Consider the following 23,511-nt stretch of genomic DNA (forward strand, 5'->3'; position numbering starts at 1 on the left):
ACTGTTTAACGAAGCGCTCACTATCTTCTGTTCTCTCTCTCTCTCTCTCTCTGTCTATCTCTCTCTCTCTCTCTCTCTCTCTCTCTTTTTTTTTTTTTTTTTTTTTTTTTTTGCAGAAAAGAAATTGAGAAAACTTTCAGCGATCTCTGGACGAAGGGCAGCCGAACCATGAGGTAAGTACGGTAAGCTTCGAAATTTAAACATGAAGGCCCCGAGAACGGGTAACACCGATTATTCCGGGTCCACAAAATACACTTTGACACGATGCATCAGAGGCCGCTGCGATGAGAAGCCTGCTGTCGAGGAAATGCTTTGATTACAAAATAAAGGAATCAGTGCTTTACCCGGCCAGGAAAACCATAGCAGGGTGCAGATAGGAAGATGTGACACGGCAAAAGGGCTCCGAGCGGCACAAAATACATTGCTTCCCGCGTGACCGCAACTCACGTAAAAAAAAAAAAAAAAAAGAAAATCCTCAGGAGGCACCGCTTTCTTCTCCACCATGGTAAGGCTTCATTAGGCCGTCCGAGGACATCGGACATGGAAGTAATTGAATTACGCTAATGAAGTTACTGTAATGAAATCACATTTAAGAGCGTTCGCTCTTACTACTTACGATTGTAAGTTTCTCGAATGTTTCTCCATCGCTCTCAGATTCAAGGTGGCGGCCAAATAACGTGATCATAGCAAGAGCACTGCGAATAATTTCTTGGTTTCCACGGGGCCATCCATACAATGGAGTCCACCACCCGGCCCATCATATGCGACGTCATGATTCCCCAAGCTACGTTACCGCCCGTGCACAATAGTGACGAGCGTTTAACTATGTGTCTGTATTAAGGCGAACGCCTTTATATGATCATGGGTGTGCGTAGTAAGTGCCCATCCACAGAGGGAGTCACGCCGTCCTTGTCGAAGAATGACGCGATTTATGAGTAAAAGAATGGTTGCATGAGGAAGAGGGTGAAAAAAAAATTCTTCATGTGCGAAATGTCGTTGATAATTAGAGCCAAAAAAGTCAGTTCGAAGTTAAAATAGCCATGGTCATCGATATAGCGTGCAGACGCTAAAACAGCCACGGACGTCGAAATTGCGCGAAAAAGGGCAAAAACGTTGCAAAATAAGGCGGAAACTTAGGCAAGTTGGAAAGCATTTGAAATCATATTTCCAAGCACTTCTTTAACACACAAGGGACATTAGAAAGAAGAAGGAACACATAAGAACAGGACAGATGCTAGACGAAACGTCTATCCAGTAGCGTCTGTCCTTATGTGTTCCTTCTTCTTCCTAATGTCCCTTGTGTGTTAAAGAAGCGTTTGGAAATATGATTTCAAATGCTGCAAAGTTTTAATGACAGACCTAGTCGTTGCGTTAAAACATCGAAAACAGTCAGTCAAAGAGGAAAAATGAAAAACAATCATAAGTAAAAACGAGAAAAAGGAGCAAAGCGGCTAGAACTTGAAACGGAATGGAAGGAACATTAGAAGCACGATTAAGTGGTTCTTCAAGACGTCTCGCGGAGGTGGAAATATTTCATCATGCATTATGCAACAAGTCATAAAATTATTTGTTACATTCCAAATTGCAACCATATGGGAATAACCGCAATGAGAGAAAACGAATAGGAACTCGTCCGGAAAAGCAAACAGTTTTTTGAAGTGCTTTTTTGATTCCCCCATTCATGATACGTAATATATGGAAGCATTATTACTCAAAAGCAACAGCAAGAAAGTGACGAATAGGCTGCGCAGAAAATTCTGATTTTCGTATTTTTATTTACCGCTTTCAAACAAGCATCATAGCAAGAGTGTTTTAAATTAGTGTTGCTTTGTCCGATGCTTTGATACTTTATAGTTTAGGCTTTCCTTTTACTTTCGGGCATTAGTACACACTACTTAATAGCACTTAACTATAAAGATACTAAGTAGCTGCTTTCGTCACTATTTACCAATTAGCATCACATGACCAAAAGCACTGATTTTAACTTCAACTTCTTATTCTATTAATCCTTCATTTTAAACAAATGTCAGGCAGCTAGATTTAGCAGCGCCTTCAAATTACAATGCTAAATTATACGCCCAAGATGTTTACGCCGAAAGAGAGCAAAAAGAGCTTTTATTTCTTGACAGTGGTACGTTTCGTCGTCTCCAGTGGATATGTCGGGTCTATATCGCCCGACACGTGGGTGATAGGAGCATGCAGGTAGTTATCTAGTAGTCCTGGTAGTCTTTCTAGTGGTTTTCACCGTCACTCCTCTTAATGAAAATGATTTTGGACAGCGTGTTTGTCGTCATCATAGTAGCCGTATTATCCGAGAAGCCTCTGTGCAACAGAGCATCACCGGGGAGAGGGGGATGGGCTGGTCACTCAGCACGCGCTGTGAATTTCTTTCTGTTGTCATTATTGTAATCACTGCGTTAGTTTTCCATGGTTCGCCACTCGAGTTCTTTATTGTCTACACCTCAACAGACTGGCTATAGCGAGGCGTAGGTAGATGAAAGGTTTTCTTTTTCTTATTATATTTATCGTAGCCACATGAGTTAAAGACCTTCCCATGTTTTTCTTTTTTCGGCAGGTTGAAGATGACAGAACGGTGGGCGGACCGAGTGATCGTCATACGCTAGGCCACCATCAGCTTGGGTGGCTCCGGCGCAGAATTTCAGCATGGTTATAGCTTGAGAAGGAACAGAAAATGCACTGCACATTACTCAGCGGATTTCAAGGAAACGCACTCTGCAGCACAACGCAGGCCCACTCGAAATAAACAAAACTTATTCTTGTGCTGAATAGCTACTCGTCTCAATGTGAATATTTACATGCAAGAGGGTTTACACGCGCCTGTCCCGTCTACACTTGTGTTATCCTTGTTTGTGTTCGCGCTATGTTCTCTAAAAACGAATGCCAACTAGTCTAGTCCATTCTCCTTCAGTTCACCTTTATTTTTCTTTCAATTCGCCTTTTATTCTCCCTCTATTCTGGCACCAGCGCACCCCAATGACGCGCCGAAAATGGGAGCTAGAACGAATACATGTTTAAACTTTACAAACAGGTTAATTTAGGGTGTGGAATCATTCTTAACAGGCGTACTCAAGACGTGAACAGCGCTGCAACTTATCATCATCATCCAATGTTACAGCCAATGTATTCTGAAGTTTGTTTTTTTCGTGAAGCTGAACCTACAGGAGGATGCTGAAAAGGCTAAATGTTCAGATTAAGTTGTGTGGGCAGCTAACTCGTACTGCTTGGCCCGTGTCGTCTGATTTAGTCTAAGACTGTCGAACTGTACACGTCAAATCAAAACGAAGCGAAGTAAGAAAAAATGAGGTAACGTGAACAGAGAGAAACAAATCAGCATATAATAAAAACAAACGCGGTTAAATGATAACCTTGTCGAAACTAATAGAGGAAATACGTTTTATTAGACAGGACATATGCTGTAAATAGGAATCTAATGGTAGGTTATAGTAAAAGAGCAGGTAGCAAAAGAAGGGACTCACTTCTTACAGCACTGTGCAGGGTGATATTACACTAGTTTGTTACGATAGGTCGATTGCAGCTGATGCAAAACTTGCAAATCAATAAAAAAGGCATTTTTCTTAACTGCAATAGGCTTCATCGCGTCTGCTGTTCATAAGTTTAATAAAGTGATGTACAAAAAGGTGCCATGAATCTCATGACCTTCCTTTGAGCTTTTTCTTATAGCGGCGGACATATTCGCCCTTTCGGAAACTTCACAATGAAATAGTACCGCTGAAAAACTTAAATGCAGATTTTAGAAAGTCGTTGTCCGGTCGCGGTCGAATCCCCTTCCTGTACAGAGGCAAACTTGGGGTCGATAGAACAAGTGACATTTGCTGTCTGCAGAACAAATGACCAGAGTTTCAGCGAAACGCTAAATTTAGAGCGTTTCTCCCGGAGTCGTTCTCCGCAAGAATGGCATGTGTTCAAGTAGATGAAAAAATGTCTGTGACGGGTGGTCGATGCGAATTCGAGTTCGTACCACGACCACCCCATGTTAGCGTTATTGCAGCGGGACTTCAACGCTGTAGAAGGAAACGACTTAGCGAATTGTAAAACCGACAGCGCTCGCCATTTACAACAATAGCTGCGCACGTTTCTTTATCGGAGATGACTATGGAAACCGAAGGCTCCAGTTTTCACCAGGTAGTCCGTATAAATGCTGTCCGAATTACCACAAACATAGCATCCGTCTTGAGTATGGAGGCGCTCCAGGAACGCTCGCCAGCTGGCTGTAGTGGAGCACAAGCCCTGTCTCCCACCAGCGGCTAACCCTATAGGTTGACGAATAAAGTGATTTTTCTCTTTTTTTTTTTCTTGCGTGCATGTCCATGATGTGCCTCCCTCGTTTCATATCCCACAGACGGGCTTACGTTGTGATAGTAATGAGAGCCAGGGACTGGTATTTCTCGGCATTGACATTGTTTTACCTGAATGCTCGCTGCTGACGGGGTGTTTTGTTGGCCCGCCTTGCAATTGTTGCTCACCTAGTTTATCTTTAGGGTGCCCCAAAATCTCTTAGTGTTATGTGCACTCTTGTTTTTTGAGTCTCTTTGTGGTAGCAAACGGAGCCAAATTCATTTTTGTTTATTACGAACGTTATCATAACCATGGTCGGAACCAGTTATGAGCCTTCATTAGAACGGATCGCAAGGAACGAATGCCAAATTCTCAGCCTCGCAATATTCGAAGCAATTCCTCTTTTACGACTGTACTGCAAGAATATTTTGGAGGAACGTAGCGGTCTGCCCCTGAAGCACCGGCAGGCTTTGTTTGCCGCAAGTCTCACGGCAACATGACTTAAGGCGACTGCGTTGAGCCTATGGGAGGAAGAATAAACTCTCCAGGAAGATGGAATCGGTAGGAACAAGTGGACCTGAAAGAAAAAAAAAAATGAAACGGAAGAAAGCACTGGCAAGAAGAAAACATAACATATACGTCGGGCTAGCAGCTCCCTGGAAAATCTACCGCTATGGGTATGTTTCATTACGACTGAGGGCATCATCATCATTATCACAGATTGTTTGGAAAAAAATGGAAGAGAACACAATTCATATGTCACTTCGTCGTGCTAAGGGACCGCCGAAAGGGAAAGAAACTATCGAAGGAATCCTACGTCACAATCGTACGAAAAGAAAAACTGCACACCCAGACTGCTCGAAGGCGCTTGTAGTATTGTAGGAATGAGAACGCGAATGGATTATGAAATGAGTACGCATTGCCACAGTAATACATTGTGTTCAAGGATTATAGATTGCAAATTTCATCAATGTATTACCCACCTATTCATGTATTACTCACGCAGCCACAGTGAGTTAACCAAGCCTGATGCGTGGAAGCATTCCGCTCTGCTCCAGCGGGGTGGTGGATCTTCCTTGTGATAGTTCTCGGCAGCTGCAGTGTGTGCAGCGAATGATTCCTCTATAGTTATTACCCTACTGCACCTTCACGTCCCTCAGCCATTGGGATGACACCATGCCACCGTCGCCTCTTCCTCGGTTGGGAACTGATTGTATCGTCGCTGGTCGATCATCATCCCCCGAATAGGAAAACGCACAGGGAGCAGCCCAATTCTGCTGTCGACCCCACAAATTGCATGTTCATCAAGACGACATGCCGAACTGGTTCGATGTCACATCTCATTATTTTATTTTATTTGATACTAATTCTTATTTTTCTTTTTAGTTTTAGTTTACGCCATAGTTCTAGTCGGAGGGGGAAAATTGTATGGTCGTACGACGTCTTCTTTATTTGTTTTCCTCTTTTTTTTTTGCGTTTTGAAGCTTCGTGACAGTGCGCTGCTATATCTAGCCGCTTTCTCCGGCCTCTTGAAGTGCAGCCATCTCGTCCTGGAGGCGCGTACTGTACGGTATGTTCAACGAATGGGGATGACACGGTCAGTCCACCGTTGCTTGCTCCTAAACCTGCACTCGAAAACAATGCCTGTGAGTAAGTAGCTGCGGGCATGCTTTGGTCTCTCCAAAAAGGAAGCGACCGTAGATAACAATAGTGTGAGCCCCATTCTAGTATCTATTTAGCGCTGAAACCATGCAACATCTTTGCTTCGTTATTGCGTCGCGCACTTCCAGCTCAGAGAGCTCGGTTTTACTTGTATAAAAAAAAAACACCAAGCATAGACACACACCTAATGCCCCGGCCCTTGTATGTCCACAAGTCGTTGAACGTCTTCTCCAATGTCCTCCTGCGAGACTCGGAGAAAGAACATGTACATTTTGTTTTCTTAGAAAATTCCGTCTCTTAAAAGACGCTTACAGCATGCGCATAATACAGCCGGGATAAACTTGAAAACATACACGGGAATTTTGGGAAATTATAAAAAAGTTCTTGAGCGTAATTTTTTCATATTGTACAACTACACAATAGCATCCAATAGTTCTACTGATATTCCCTCGACATGATTATGGCTTTTTGCTACGTATTTTCATAAACGCACTCCTTACTTAATTATTCGACGTGAGTACAGGCCAAAGTTGAGACGAAAAATTTTGCCATGCATCGAAAAATTGGATCATTTCTACCAATGTGTTCATAAAAGCAATCAAAATATTTCATGAGTGCCTCAAAACTATTTAAACAACGCACCCTTTTTTGTTCCTATGGGAAGACGTAATTATTCAGTACGGACTCGAGAGGCAAACTTTCGCTGCTGATCGGAAGCATGAGTTGAGTTCAGGCGTTCAGTCGTGTCCGACTCTTCGTGACCCTATGGACCATGTCACGCCACGCTTTCCGGTCTCTCACTATCTTCTTAACATCACATAACTTCATCTGCAGTGCCTCGAGGATGCCATCTAACCATCGCGTTCGCTGCCTACCCCTTCTCCGGCGACCTTCAACCTTTCGCAACATCAAATCTTTCTCCAGCGACTCCTCTCTTCTCATCAGATGACCAAAGTAGCTGAGCTTTAACTTTAGAATTTGACCCTCCAATGAGTAGTCAGGGTTTATGGTCGACAATATCGACTGATTTGATCTTCTGGCAGTCCAAGGAACTCTTAAGAGTCTTCGCCAGCACCACAATTCAAACGCGTCAATTCTTCGGCGGTCAGCCTTAGGCGATCTCTATCAATACGTAAAAAAAAAAAAAAAAGCTACCTTACAGGATCCCATAGTTGCCTCGAAGTTAATAAAAAAATAAACGCAGCCAATTGGTTTCCGATGACAGTTTAAGTTTTCCGTACAAGCGCAGGAAAACCATTTAAAAAAAATATTGTTATGAATGAGAACCATAGATTATCCCTATCAATGTGTTGTGTCAAAGTCAAAAGATGTCCCAGAAAGCTGAACTTAAAAGATTTTGCAAACACTGAAGACCTCGGATGTATTGTGAGCTGCACATTTAGTTTACCTGAGTGTATATTTCATGGTAGCGGAACGCATTGCATACTGCTAGTTAGATGTAGAGAGGCCATATTTTATTTTAAAACATGTGGACGCAAGATTTGGTGCTAAAACTAATCTTTCGTGCAAGAGCTCAGTTAAAGAAAAGAGCAAGTCGTGAATGGCTTCTGTGCATGCCTTGTTTCGCAGTGCAGCTGATATTTCGCAAAGCTTGAAATATAAGCTGTTGGCTAGCTAGTCCTAGACAGCTGGTTAATAGGTTTTATGATTCGAGCTGGGTAATACGTCGTAGAGGAAGACTCTGGTACAGAGATCCGCCATTTATAGCCTGCGTCGAAATTCAGCCTCGCCAGCCGCTACCCGGCCCGCACAAAATCGTACTCAGCCATAAAACATTTCATCCGCTGTGCTTCCTGCATTATAGTGACCTAGCCCCAGCTGAAGCTTCTATTGTACTCGCAACAAAGTGTGAAGTCCAAGTAAAAGCAAAGTAACGCCTTTCAGCATTTAATAATAATAATAAAAAAAAAAAGCTTGAGAAAACTGCTGAACTTCTCTCCCCTAACCAGGCTGCGTGTTCCGCTTCTCAGTCGGATAACAGAGAATTCGTACCACTTCTGCAGCTGTAAATTTATTCAAAGTAAAGGCGACCTCCTGTCGTCACTTCTTATTAAGTTGTGTTTCTCTTGGAATCCTTGTCGGCTTTACAATACAAGCGAGAAGAAAACCACGCAACCTGGTTACTTTTGGCAAAGACGGAACCTTCTTTGTACCGAAGCTTTGCACCGCATTGTGCGAAGAAGAGGGTTCAACCTAAGCTGACGACCACGCACAGAGGTATGGAAAGAAAAATGGTAGATGCAACGTTAAGAGACCGGAAGTGTGCCATATGGGTCAGGGAGCAATGCGAGTTACATTCTAGTAGGAATGAAGAAGAAATGGGTTTGGGAAGGTCATGCAATATGCGGACACGAGACTCGCTCAGGCATCCGCCTTTATGAGTGTGTCATCGCTAACTGGGACCAGAAAGTTAGTACACACCTGTGGGTCCTGATCCTTCCGTTCAAGTCCAGCAGGAATCCAAGAGCGGAGACACCGAGCCATATGCCCAGATAGCCGCCGGCATACGCAATCAACTCGATCCTCTGCAATACGCGTACCCGAAGTGTCACTTAAGGATATCAAATTTCAAGTATAATTTGGTAGTTTCTTCATTTCCTAGGTTAATAAAATATAGGGGCACTCTGGCTCACTAAAGTGCTTCAAGGCAGAAGCCTTCCCCGCCGCGCTGCTTAGGTATTGACTGCGAGACCGTTTGTGCATGATTGACTAGAATTGTGACAGATCTTTTCTTTGCCGTCAACCAATTTTAAACGCCGCTGATGCCTTCTGTACTGCATCTATTTCTATATATGCTCTGTGGTACGGCGTTCGAGGAAGCCCCAAATGAAAGGCGCCGCACGGACGCCGGGATGGAACGCCCGGCGGTGTCAGCTTCGTACATGCGTGAATCTCATGATTGCGTCATCACTAGTCATGACGTCACGGCCGATGACGTCACCATGTTACGGCTATGGACGTCTCGAAACGTCTAACCATTACTATTGGTTAGTGATAGTTAACCATGACTTGCACTTTCTGAGTACTAGTTAATGTATGGTTAGTGTTAGTTAAACATCCCTTGACTAGCAAGTGATGGTTAGTGATAGTTACGATGACCTCGAAATACATGGATTCCTATAGGCATCTTCTTCACTATTTTATTATTAGTCGTAAATTGTCATGAAATTATCTTGAAAATGTCCTAAATCATGTTCCGACATCATCCGATTGCTATTAATTAAATATCGATTCAATGGTGATTGGCATATGCCCATATAAGGCATGCACCCGAAACGCGGACACATTTGCGGACGGCCGTATGAGGCATTAAAGGCTTTCGCCTTAAAATACTCTTGTCGCCAGGATGGCAAGACTGGCAATAACTGGCAGTATTCCATGGTAGTAGAAGCACAGAAAAACGATGACGAGAGCTTTGGCCATAGACACGCTTTAGCTTTGGAAGATGTGAGACCTCTACGGAAAACTGGAAATTTATAGAAAAAGGTCATGCAATAAAAGAAACGACTTGATATCGATCCGGATAGTAAAGAGAAAATTGACTAGAAAAGCGAACGACAGTTTCATTGTGTTAAACTTAGTCAGTGTCCTTTGCCTATGCCAAAGTTACAGAACAGACTGCACCCTCTCCAAACATAAACAAAAGAAAGCCAAGTCTGAAATGAAAAGAAAATCAAAAAAGAAAGGCAAATAATGACACACCAATTGCTTACTGCTTCGCATTACGTCCGGGTTTCATATCATGGCCTTAAATATATACCTACTCAATGCGCAAGTTGTGTGTATAGCAAATCTTTACTCAACTGTCAGCGTCGGGTGGTACAGCACGAGCTCCTCGATATCCGACCGGTAGCGCAGCTTCAGAGTAAACAAATGTTTCCTGCACCAAAAAACAAAACGAGCGACCGACCAGAGAAAGCAATAAATATAGCATGCACATGAAACGAATGCATTACTTAGTTTCATAACCAGCTATGAAAGCTCCGACAGAGAAGTTGAAATCGCAGTTTCCGCGGGCGACAATTGTGAAGTCCATGCACTTCGGTGCGAGCACTTGTTCTCTATGTCATTGTTTCGGCTCAGCATTTTCAAACTCGCATGCAGCTCCGCAAATATGTTTACAATGTCCGGTTTCTGGCCCCGAAACCTGTCGAGAGCAGAAATAGCGTAAATTCACTGCTAATGCTCTCCACCGTGTATCCTTTCATTGGGAAATATTAAATCTGACAGAAATCAGCAGCGGTTGGCTAGCATACCCCACTATACTGCTATACGACAGGTTGGAAAGATTTGGCAGATCCCCGCAAGCGACGTACCGAGGTTGCGAGTTGGTACCACACCGGTGGCTTGTAGTTATTACAAAGCCTGATCTCTTCTTTTCGCGCTGTAACTCCCACGGTCATGTGGCACCACAAATTTGACCTTGTGCCGAGAGACGCCGTAGTGGATGATCCCGGAACTTACAACCACATGGGATTAGTGAACGTGCACTGACCACGTGACTAGGTGGGGGTTTAGCAACTGGTTCGCCGGTGTTTGGATGCTCAATTTCGATCATGAATGAGGTGCGAGCCGATCCGAGTGCGTCAACTCCGGCGCAGGCTGGTGTGTAGCCATGATACGCTACGATAACTACGGTGACAGAGATAAACTTCCTAAAATTTCATCTAATTTGTAATCTGTTATTTTTCGGGTAAGCAGCATTCTTATATTATTGACTTCCCATTCATCGGCACAACTTGGAAAAAAAATGAAAACAATCCGGTACGTTATCTTTCTTTTGAAACTGAGCATACTGGTTACGCAGAAAAAACATTGCACGCATTCGTAGAAGTCATATACTGACACAGCCGTCAGCTCTGAGAAGCGTGCTGCTTTTTAATAGACTACATAACTGTATTTGCGAGCCAGCACCAAAGAAAGCTAGCGAGGCTGTGCGCGATAACAAATTATCAAGGTATTTCCTTACTTTTATGCACCACGTTAGCGTTAGTGATAGAATTGACACCAGCAAAAATACTCCATAGGTAGCGATTAAGTTTATTTTAATTCAATTGAAAATTTATCTTTAACATGTTAGCTGTCATCAATCGGAAAAACTGCCGTTAGCAGCTTGAGGGCGCCTGATGTCCGTTCAAGGCAGCAGCACATACAGAATAGAAAATATCAAACACATATGCATAGAAGTAGATAGAAGTGTAGACAATAGAAAATATCGAACACATATGCATATAGGTATACATTTTTACACAAACTGACTGATTGGAAGACATTGTCTATATACTTGAACAAGGAAGCATGCAGCATATAAAACTTTGCTTAATGCGCTGAGGCTAGGCATGCATACTAGTCGAATAAATTGTGACGTACCTTGCAGCTTCCACAGGGGCCTGAATATAGAACAAAATGCACAGGATACGTGATGTGAGACAACGGTTCTGAACCTTGGAAATGAGGACTCGTGGAAAGCGCCTGTTATTTTGAACAAGAACAATGTGTAGGTACCAAAGTACGTAGGGTAAAATAATGACACACCTTGTGCAGCCCTTATGTATAGTTTGTCTTACGGTTTGTTCAAAGGAAGTCGGTTCTAGCCAAGCAGCAAAGAGATTGGACTGTAATCGCGCGCGATGCCACCCTTTAAGGCAGAGCGCCCACAAATATTATAGTCAACTAGCTTGACCGATATGTGGAGAGCATTGTCTTTATAATAAGGGAGTAATTACTCATTTTCATCCACCCAAGCGCAGCCATACGGCTACAAAGGAAAGCTATACAGCTTTCTCAGAAACTTCGTAGTTAAAGAAAAATTCGTCCTGATCCGGGAATCGAACCCGGCACCACCGCCTTTCCGGGGCAGTCGCTCTACCGACTGAGCTAACCAGGACGGTCAGCAGATCAGACGGTAGGGAGAGAGCGAATTGATCTATAACTCGAAGGGGGAAAGGTGTTTGTCAAATATTTAGGGGAATCTCCCAAGGTGGAGTAGATTTGTAATAAGGGAGTAATTACTCATTTTCATCCACCCAAGCGCAGCCATACGGCTACAAAGGAAAGCTATACAGCTTTCTCAGAAACTTCGTAGTTAAAGAAAAATTCGTCCTGATCCGGGAATCGAACCCGGCACCACCGCCTTTCCGGGGCAGTCGCTCTACCGACTGAGCTAACCAGGACGGTCAGCAGATCAGACGGTAGGGAGAGAGCGAATTGATCTATAACTCGAAGGGGGAAAGGTGTTTGTCAAATATTTAGGGGAATCTCCCAAGGTGGAGTAGATTTGTAATAAGGGAGTAATTACTCATTTTCATCCACCCAAGCGCAGCCATACGGCTACAAAGGAAAGCTATACAGCTTTCTCAGAAACTTCGTAGTTAAAGAAAAATTCGTACTGAACCGGGAATTGAACCCGGCACCACCGCCTTTCCGGGGCAGTCGCTCTACCGACTGAGCTAACCAGGACGGTCAGCAGATCAGACGGTAGGGAGAGAGCGAATTGATCTATAACTCGAAGAGGGAAAGGTGTTTGTCAAATATTTAGGGGAATATTTGACAAACACCTTTCCCCCTTCGAGTTATAGATCAATTCGCTCTCTCCCTACCGTCTGATCTGCTGACCGTCCTGGTTAGCTCAGTCGGTAGAGCGACTGCCCCGGAAAGGCGGTGGTGCCGGGTTCGATTCCCGGATCAGGACGAATTTTTCTTTAACTACGAAGTTTCTGAGAAAGCTGTATAGCTTTCCTTTGTAGCCGTATGGCTGCGCTTGGGTGGATGAAAATGAGTAATTACTCCCTTATTACAAATCTACTCCACCTTGGGGGATTCCCCTAAATATTTGACAAGCATTGTCTTTACTTTAATATCTTAGGGACAAGAATTTCCCAGTGCAAAGGAGCTCTTAAGCGGCGCTATTTTTATCTTGCACATTCCTAAAAGCATGTTGATCGGACCTGGTCCGCTGCATGTGAACAAATTTCAAGGCGAAACGTGAAAACACATCTACATTGCAAAAACATGGTGCCCTTCAGCGCTATTTCTGCCGTGTCGCTGTGATCAAGCCAGGTTTCAACCTGCGTGTTTCTTTTGATGCCCAATATCCCAGGCAACACAGACCGTCGGTCTAATATCGGAGTACATTGGTAATGTACGAGTTATATATGGGGCCGGTCATTGCCAATATAGTACCGATATTTGACCCATTGTTTGTGCTGCCTGGGATGGGATGTGTATACAATATAGTAAAGTGGAGCGAACATACAAACCTGTTCATCCGAAATTCCTGATATACGGACATCATAGTGAATCTGCCTGGAAAGATGCGAAATGTGTTAGCATTAAGCAGCATCAGTTGCTGGACAAAAAAAAAAAAAATGTTTATTTCGGAAATCTTGTTTGTTTGGGGAGGGGGGGGGGGGGGGGGGGGGGAGGGTAACATCCCCCAAAGCGACTCAGGCTATGAGAGACGCCGTAGTAGACTCCGGAAATTTCGACCACCTGGGATTCTTTAACGTGCACTGACATCGCGCAGCACATGAACGCCACTCCGTTTCGCCTCCATCGAAACGTAGCCGCCGAGGCCGGGATCAGCGGAAATCTTAAATAATAAAGCGCTGTCAGATTTGCGCATTTTGCGATGCCCATAACCACGCCCACAAGAGAGCTTTGAGTTGCCCCTGGCTCGGAAATAGGCTCCAGAACTGCAGACGACGCGCCGGAAAGGCGCGCTGTCAGCAGCCACAAATATTTATCTCTTGACCTGCATCAAAGCGAAGCTCTCTGGTGAGTTCTTAAGCAGCGCAGAAGACACGAATTCGGCCGCGTTTTACAAAGCCCTGCATTGCAACGCTATATTCAGGGTGCAATACAAGTACATCGAGCCCGCTATTACATGTATTTGTAAACATCGCGGATTTTTATTTTTACAGATAAAAGCGCTGCGCTAGGCTATGTCGTCGACTATTTTCGTTTCGTATGACAGCATTCTCATTCACACATGAGCATCTAGAGTGACATACTAAAAAGTTTATTTATTAATTTCCACTGATTATTGAAATAGGCGCAGCGATAAAAATACCAATGAGTACGCTGCACGGCTCCTAACAAAATTCACTTGATTTGAATTGGGATGAAAGCTTAGTTCGTTTTTAATCTATACATCTTATTTGCGATACATTGTACATATTTCGGATGCTAATGAACAGTTCTTTCGCCAAATTACGCTAATGTTTCGCGTGCCATTCTGATGTGTACGGCATCAGCACAACGAAGGGCACTTGCTTCTTGTCTGTATTACACAGGTCAATAAACTTACTCGCAAGGCAGTCCGCAAACACGTTTGCACTTGTCATATGTTCCGTTAGCGGCCAGTGCTGCGTGACAGTTCTCTGTAAAAAAAAAAAAAAAAGAAAGAAAAGCGATAAAACTGATTACCTTTGTGCAATCAAAGGAAACTACATTTTGTTACCGGCATCTGTAGACAGCTAAAATTGATGTTTTCATGGAAATAATATTCGAGGATGCTGTGAAAGCACGTCTTAAAGTGGATAATGAGCTGGATACATTTAGTCAGCCACTTCTACTAACCCAGCTATGAATATCAACGCCATCACCTAAGAAAGGCGGATTTATAAGAACGGAGTGCTTAATTGGTAGAATCGATTGGGCAGAAAGGCCAGAGGCATGCAAGGAAATTCCTACTGTTAAAAGCATGCGATTCCTGGACATGTTATTTTTCTCTGTAATATGGTTACCTGGAAGCGAAAACCTCACCCGCAGCTGTGAAATCACACGTGGGCGCCGGGTAGCTGGCCGTGAATTCGTGCGTCAACTGGACACAACCGCAGTGCACCACCTCCAGCTCCATTGAGCACTTCTGCATGCAGAGCTGGCAACAACACAAGGCAGCGTTCTTAATTAGGCGCACCTGCCATTGCCTTTCTAATGTTCAGATTCTCGAGCTCATGTGAATTGGTCATTCTTACAGCACATTTACAGCAGATTGTATTACTATCTATAATTATGCCACGTGTAGAAAAGACATCGACGCATCCGCAGGTATAAGCTAAGCATGAACCATGAGAACGGGAAAAAAATAAGGAATGCATTTAACAATTCTTTGTCTCTGAATCACCACGAAGTAAAATACTGCCATATTTCGGTGTGCGCTTCATCTCTATAATTATTTTGTCTCATATCATGCACAATATAGGAACGACGTACTTGTAGAAGATTAGCATCAACATTATGAAGGGATAAAAAATATTTTCAACTAACGCGTTGACTTCTAAGATAGTAATAGAGAACCATTCGTATAGCGAGAACAAAAGCTTCCGGGAAAAATCTAACTTTGGTCGTTTTAATTTATAACATGCTTACGTCGTAGTTGAGGATGCCTTTGAATTCCGGAAAAGGACCCAGTGCCTTGTAGTCGGTGCACTTGCTTTTGTAAGGCGCTGGAAGCCTGAAGGTACGGAGCTGCGTGTCGCGCAGGACGTGAGGCACGCATTGGTAAATTTCTCACACGGGTTAGTCAAACGAGGAAGAAAAGCGAAATCGTGAATACAATACTATGAAATCTGTTCCTTTGTTTCTCGATCCCACTTGACGAAACGGCAAGAGCTTTTCATTTTTTTTTTTTTTTTTTTATGCACAAGTTGTTTATGGACATTATACCTACGCTGGATTTTGTGCCCCGTCGGCCGTCACCGTCGCACCTGGCGCACGCGCGCAGCTGACACTTGTGAGGAGGTGAAGTCAGCTGCGCGGACAGCAGTGGAAAGAGGCAACATAAGTGATAGGATGGATAGAATAGCGTCCCCTTTGAAACAGGGTGGTAGCATTTGCTATCATGCTCGTTCTTTTTTCCTATATCTTAATTATTGTTTTAGATTGGTTAACTATACCATCGTTTCTTTTATTGAATTTTTGTTTGTACGTTACTAACATTGTATCACTTATCTGCTTTTAAGCCACCAATCTTTCAATCATTTTTGGCTAGCTTCCACCACAGGTTCATTCACCCGACCACTGGTACCTCTAAACCCTAGGGCCTCAGGAAGAGTGACTGCACCTGTATAGACTTCCTGATGAATACCATCGCATTCGAGCATAAGATGTTCAATTGCTTCTATGGATTTACCACACACATGTGTCATCTTCATGGTTAAATTTCTTTTTGTAGCTGCGTGTTCTAAGGCACCCTGATCTAGCTTCAAAAAGTAGGGCACTGCAGCCTCTTGAGTTATCAAACAAAGCTTCCTTCCTGATCTGCCTTTTCCACTTTCGGTATAGCTCCACACTGTTTCTTTTCCGTAGTATTTATCAAAATTTTACCTTCTGTGTTTTTCAGCTGTTGCTTAACGCTCTTTATTTCTTCGTCCTTGTGACCAGCACACTTACTGGTTAGTTTAATAGTTCTTTTCCTCCATTGTGAATCAACGCTTTTTAGGTATAGGTATTTAAATACTTTAGCTGCCCACCTTTTACTGCCCAATTTCCTCCGGCGTCCTTCATATAATATTTTACTCTGAGTTTCCTGTACTTCGAAACATGCCCAGCCCATATCTCCCTGTACCGCCTTATCTGTGGCTTTGTCGTGGGCACCCACTGCCAACCGTCTGACGGCTCTCTTATTTTATTTCTAATGTCGGCTGTACCTCTGCTTTTAGACACAAAACCGCCTTTTCGAAAGTAAGCCCGGGCACCATAATTCCTTTCCAAATACCCCTCAGCCTCTGATACCTGTTGCATTCCCACAATGCCCTATTCTTCATTATCCCGGCATTTCTTCGTCCTTTTGCCTTAAGTGATTGCTCAAGCTTTTCAATGTATGCCAATCCTTTGTTTACTCATACCCCCAGATAGTTATATTCTGCTACTCTAGGTATTTCATGGCCTTATATTTTAAGACCCTGATCGGCAGTGCCGTTGAAAACAATAAGACCCGACTTAACTGCGCTAAAACTGAAGCCTAGAGCGTCCCCTTCGTCTTCGCAATATTTAACTAGAGTTTGCAAGTCTTCCTGGCTATCTGATAACAGCACAATATCGTCTGCAGAGATTAAACTGGGGAGGCGCTGCTCTAGACCTTTCCGCATAATCTTTATGACAGGTTAAAACCTAGGTTACTGCCTTGCAGCCTACGTTCAATATTTATCATATAAAGCATGAACAGCAGCTGTGATAGGGGACAACCTTGTCTTAATCCTTTGCATACCCTGACAACGTCCTAACTTCTTTCCCTTCCCATGTAATTTCTACTTTGTTATCACGGTTTATTTCCTGTAGGAAATCTGTTATCTGATGACCGATACCTTCTACTTTTAATATGTCCCCCGGAGTTTCCTGCTTACGTTGACGTACACCCCGTTTATGTCCAGGAAGGCCAAATACAAAGGTCTATTTTCAGGTCTAGCTATTTCGATGCACTGGGTAAGCACGAACAGGCATCTAAGCGCCTACCATTTCTAAAGCCGTTCTGGAGTTCTCCGAGTATCTTCTTACTTTCTACCAATGATTGCATCCTTAATTTCACCGCCTGCATTACCAACCTGTATATAGCAGATGTTATGGTAATCGGCCTGTAGGATTTTATGTGCCTCCTATCTCCTTTACCTTAAAAAATCAATTGTATTTTACTCTGCGGCCAGCTGTCCGGAATTTGCCCATTCGGTATGATTGTTTCCAAAGCTTTTAACAACGTTTCCTTACTTCTTAGACCCAATTCATTAATTAGCCTGACCGGAATTTCATCTATTTCTGTTGATATGCTTTTAGGAATATTTTTTTCCGCATTTTTCCACTTTAGATTGGCCAGTTTTAAGCTGCTTTGTATCCGGCTATCTTGCGTTGCTCCCTGATTTGTGGAGATTACCATATCGTCGCTCTTAAACGAAATGAAGTGCCATAGATTCGTGGGGCCCTCTGCGCGTAGGAGCAGGAACTAGCACGCGTGCTGTTTGAAGCGAAACTATATGATGATAATTTATTTATTTATTTATTTATTTATTTATTTATTTATTTATTTATTTATTTATTTATTTATTTATTTATTTATTTATTTGTACGTGTTGAGCAAAAGCTTATCTAATATGATACTTTTCTGCGATGAGAAGTACTTTCATAACCTTCTGTTAACTCTTTATGACGGTTTGGACGTTATTGAAAACCAATATTCTTAGTAAAGGCCTTCAATACACATTTAGTTTTTGCTCAGTTAAAGTTAGATTTCCAATCGAAAGAATACATCGCGCGGTCTTCATCGAGTCTCCGTTGTCACTCATTATTGCGCTTCAATTTGAACGCAGAGCAATCGACGACTATAAGGGCCGCCATAGTGGAGGCCGCAGAATGTATCTAGATCAGTTGTTCTTTAACGTGCTCCAATACCATATAGGATATGTGCGCTTTTGTATTTCGCATTCATCGAAATATGGCCTTGGTAGCCGACATCGACCCAGTGACATTAGAAAATCTGGTGCATGCCGCATAAGTACTTCAGAAAAAATTGCTCCTGTTTTTTTCAATTCCCACTAAAATATATTATGGTATGCGTATTTTAGGGCAAATTAACACATGACAAAAAGTTTTCAGGGGAGATTGATTGATTGATTCATTGATTGATTGATTGATTGATTGATTGATTGATTGATTGATTGATTGATTGATTGAAGTACTGATCGAATTACATACATTCATTCGGTTCTGCATGTCAAATAAATACTATGACGATGAGCAACGCCGTAAATCATGGATTGGGTCTAATATCGACGCCTCGTGTTTTCAACATGTAATAGTATGAGTATGTTGCGTGCACTGGCCAATTTTCTCCCACAGGAAAAGCGTCCGCCGCACCCGGGGCAGAGCCACCGCCGTGGCTGCAGACGAATCTGAGTGTTTTTAGAAAAATGACTCTAACCTGCTTGACGGTGACGTGCATGGTTTTCCCTGGGAGAAGCTGTACTGCGGAGAGCTGGTCGGGCGGACTGAGCCCCGTCTGGTGCACGAACAGCGGGTACACGCGTTGCGGTAGGAGCAGCATTGTGTCACGCTTGGAAAATCCGTAACTCAGCTCCAGTTCTGTGACCGGTGGAATAAATCAAGCAGGTTATAGCTTTACCAGAAATAAAACGCATGTAGGTCTACAAAAACAGTACGAAGAGATGCCCTGAATCCAGGTGTATTATCCGCTGGTGGTATTGGGCTGCATTACCATCCCGAAGAGCGTCACTGAATATCTATCTACAACAGACTCCTCTCTCACAACCAGAATAAACAATTTCAATACCCGCATGAAGAAAAAAATTGATAGAGCTGGCTGAGCAAGTGCACTCACCCCATTCCCACTGCTTGGGGCAGTCCCTGAACGGGTGCTCATCTCGATGTATGGCGTTAATGTCGAGCGTGAAGCACTGCTGCGATGGGCGCCTGTAGTAGGTGCTCTCGATTCTGAAATGTTGATCAAAACGCCCCAAAAGGATCATGAGACGGAAAGACATAAGTGTGTGTTGATTTTATCCTAAACAGGTCCAGCTAACCATATCTCGAATAAATTAAACAATTTACACTTATATTTTATTGCAACTTATAAACTGGCTTCATTTCAGGAGTGAAGCTCTAGCGTCACTCATACCGCAGAGCTGTGCGCAATTTGAGGCAAATCTCCCCATGGCCAGAAACACTTTATTCTCTCGAACTAAGCTTTATTTACTGAATTTAACGTACTTGGTCGGATATTTATCGAAACCCCCAAGGCGGAGTAGAGTTGCAATAAGGGAGTAATCACTCTTTGACGTCCACCCAAGCGCAGCTATACGGCTACAAAGGAAAGCTATACAGCTTTTTCAGAAACTTCGTAGTTAAATAAAACATTGTCCTGATCCAGGCACGAATCCGGATCAGGACGAATGTTTCTTTAACTACCAAGTTTCTGAAAAAGCTGTATAGCTTTCCTTTGTAGCCGTATGGCTGCGCTTGGGTGGATGTCAATGAGTAAGTACTCCCTTATTATTTTAACATACTTGGAATAAAATGTTCTTATTATGCAATAGTACTTTTAACCCAGAACGTTCTCAGTTTTAATTTTGTGTACAGCATTTGCATACTAATGGAAAAAAAAAAAGATCTATTGTGTGCTGTTTTCTTTTATACGCCAGAGCTTATAGGCTAGGTTTGGTTTACGGGGTTTAACGCCCTAAAACGACTCAGGCTTTGGGAGACGCCGTCGTGGAGGGCTCCGGAAATATTTACGACCTGGGGTTTTTTAGCGTCATCGCACAGCACACGGATGTCTTGTTTTTCGTCTCCATCGAAAAGCGGCCGCCGCGGCCGGGTTCGATCTCGCATGGCATATAGTTGTCGAACGCCCGAACCATTGCGCCACCGCGGCGGGTCTTATCAGCTATACAGATAATGCACAGAGCAAAGTGTAATGCTTAGTTTTCACCTGTCAGAGCAATTGTATGCAGGGCATTGTGCCTTGCCAGCCGTCATAGTACAGGCGAATAGTTCTTGGGCTGAAAACATAGTCGCATTCCGCAGTGCTGGAATTGCCTGGACTATGTACATTCCAGGAGCATGCACCTGAAACGAATATAAGCAAACGAGACATATGCCTGTCGAACAGTGCCTGTTAACCTTAAATGTATAACACAGTTTAACCTGCGAACAAGCGTCTTTGTGAGTATTATTTCGATGAACGATAATCACCATTCGAAGACGAAATGTGCACTGACAAAGATACTTAACGACAGGATCATATCTCGCCAGATGATGATCGGTGACCAGCATTACAACATTGGCTCGATTTTTACAATGAAAATTGCAAATGTTGCAACAGTTTGTTTTCTGTACCGTGGGAAATATTCACACCCGTGTCGGACCTTCAGGATAGAGGAGAGAAATGACTAAATGTAGATGTCCTAAACGCTTTGAACACTACTGCAAAGAACAATAAACAAGCTGAATACCATCGTAAGCTAAACTTCTGCAACAGTTTGTTTTCTGTACCGTGGGAAACATTCACACCAGTGTCGGACCTTTACAATGGAGGGGAGAAATTACTAAATTTAGATGTCTTACACGCTTAGCACATCACTGCAAAGAACAATAAACTAGTTGAATGCCATCGTAAGCTAAACTTCTTTCTGTTCAGGTCATCGGTGCTTACCATATCATGCTTACTGCACTTGTTAGGCCGGTACTTGCAGAGTTTATCAATGCTTAGCCTGTTGAAGAAAGAGAACAAAAGGTGTGATCCGTAAAATGGGACATAGTAAAGGAGCGTTTTTAATCGCTGCACATGTACAATTTAAAACCAAGGGCTGTTACTCATAACATGTACATCAACGTACTTACTTAACATCATGCCCACAAGGGAGCGCATGGCGATTTTCTTTAGCGATAACTTTGTATGAAAGGCGCTTGCATTAGTCGTTTGTATTTACTATACTCGTCGAATGCTATTGTAAAACATACGGCCTCTCTCGATAAAAAGCCGCGAAATACTTCGTACATGGCTTGATTTAATCCTATTATGCGGTTGTTAACCCAAACCTTGTCGCAGTTAATCATAGAAGCGTAGATGGCGAAGTATAACTGGTTGTTACTTTCGCTACGCTGACCATTAACCTGCACAACGTTCGTTGGTATTTTGTGACTAATTTAGCGTGATATTTGAAAACATCGGAAATGTTTAACTCACAACATTTAATACATAATGCAAGTCTTCGTGCAAGAATAGTGCTGTGATTCCCTAGTTTTTTTGCATTGGTTCTCTACACTGAACTACACTTACCAGCCATCGACGCACACTGTGACTGCAGGGAACACTATGTAATTGTTGCGCTGGCGCTCGTTCATGGTGACGCTGAAGCTGTATTGGAGGTAAAAGCCGAGTACGCTGTAGAACTGATAAAGAAAGCAACTCAGGCACACGAAACCGATGAATGCGTGCAGCCGGTTCATCTCGGCAGCTGAACAGCAGCGCACCAACGGTTTTCCTTTCAGAGTAGGGACCGGCTTCGCTTCTGGGCAGCGCTGCTTCTGAACGATTGTCTTTCGTTCCTTGAAAAGGACTGAAACTATTCATAAATGCTTGATGCAGATTTTGAGAAATCAACCAAGAAAGCGAATCGCCAACTTATCTGCATATCTGCTTCGTTGTTACTCCTGGGACTTGATGGACAAAGTTCTCTGGCAACAACGGCACAGTCTCTTTCGAAATATCGAAGACACACGCCTTCAGTCTAATTGTTTCTAGTCACGAGATAACAACGTTAATAGGGGCTGACTGGAATTCAATGTGAACAATTGAAACTAAAACTGAAGCAGCATCAGTCATTTATTCATATCTGGACGTGTTTCTGCATTTGCAAATCGAATAGCATAAGTAAGGACTAAGGAGAACAAGGGACCATCACTGCCGACAGTACATGTTTTACTCCGTTCGGACAGAGCTTCTTCCTCAAACGGCTTTCCATACGTCGTTGAAGCGAAGTTAAACGGAAATGAAGAAAAATTACATATTACAAAAATATCAATACTTGTAAAGGACGTCGATACTATAAGTGCATGCCGCCTCTACGAGAACCGGAAAACCTCTCACCTGCTGGTAATAGACAAAATCAGTTTGTATTTTAGCCGAACAAATCGCTTAAACTTGGATCTGGCTTAGAATTCAAATACCCTAATCTTTGAAATAGCAAAATATGAATCTGCGTCCCGTCCTGCATTCTCCAAGCATCATGTATGGTACCGACTTGAGGAAGCTAATGAATAGAATGCAGGTCAAATACATATACCGCAAAAAACAGGCAAAGAAGAAAACAAACCTATTCCATTATATTTCTCCACGAGGATAACCAACAAATTCCCAAGTAAAATGTTTCCTGATGGTGCTAATTTGTTGAATCCTGTGGTTTAAATTGAAGAAAGTGCCAAGAAGGTCATTATTACTGTTATTTTCCACATGCTGGGATGTTACTTGTTGTATGACTTCCCCGTTGCTAAACTTAAATCCAGAACATAAACGCGCGCATCATGTAGCTTGGTGACGTTGTTTTGCAGGACTTGCATATGATTACCGTAAAGATGTGAGGCATTCTAGGCTTCCTTGATGGCAACTAGATCCACTTGCTTCTTTTTCCAAAGTTAAGGGAAGAAATCCAAGTTACGCCTTAATTACCATTTGCAACGGGCCCCACAGCCAGCCCGCTTTTAAAACTTCTTACCCAATTAATTGTCCTCCTGCTTACACGGGCTCTCCCTATTTTCGTCTGCTAGAACATCAAATAGGACACTTTCGCTGTTTGCTGCATTTTTCGGGCTTGTTTCTTTCTACGCTGCACCTAGTTCGGAAAGCATCTACTACTTCCTTGACGCGCTACTCTTTAGCAAAGTTTGAGTACTCGAAAGTCAAAGAACAGATAGTTACGTATCGTCAGCCCGGCTCTCTAGAGCACTCGTAGCAAGTGCTTTAAACTGTTTGAGAAAACCTTACCGATTAGCCCTCCGTTT

General features: G+C 43.0%; 1 protein-coding gene across 1 annotated transcript; it reads right to left on the reverse strand.

Annotated features, from left to right (window-relative positions):
- Positions 1-5,893: 5,893 nt before the first annotated feature.
- LOC146196849 (uncharacterized) lies at positions 5,894-21,960 on the reverse strand. Its single transcript, XM_084597085.1, has 14 exons — positions 21,791-21,960; positions 21,164-21,221; positions 20,441-20,577; positions 19,331-19,443; positions 18,914-19,074; positions 15,373-15,471; positions 14,767-14,881; positions 14,309-14,381; positions 13,260-13,305; positions 11,536-11,546; positions 9,805-9,880; positions 8,422-8,525; positions 6,164-6,220; positions 5,894-5,942 (listed from the first exon to the last, which is right to left on the reverse strand). Exons 1-14 carry the CDS (start codon positions 21,958-21,960, stop codon positions 5,894-5,896), a joined length of 1,269 nt encoding a protein of 422 aa, XP_084453211.1.
- Between the last annotated feature and the right edge of the window lie 1,551 nt (positions 21,961-23,511).

Source organism: Amblyomma maculatum, chromosome 3 (assembly GCF_055883805.1).
Source record: "Amblyomma maculatum isolate TAMU_Amacu chromosome 3, ASM5588380v1, whole genome shotgun sequence".
NCBI classification, from domain to species: domain Eukaryota; kingdom Metazoa; phylum Arthropoda; class Arachnida; order Ixodida; family Ixodidae; genus Amblyomma; species Amblyomma maculatum.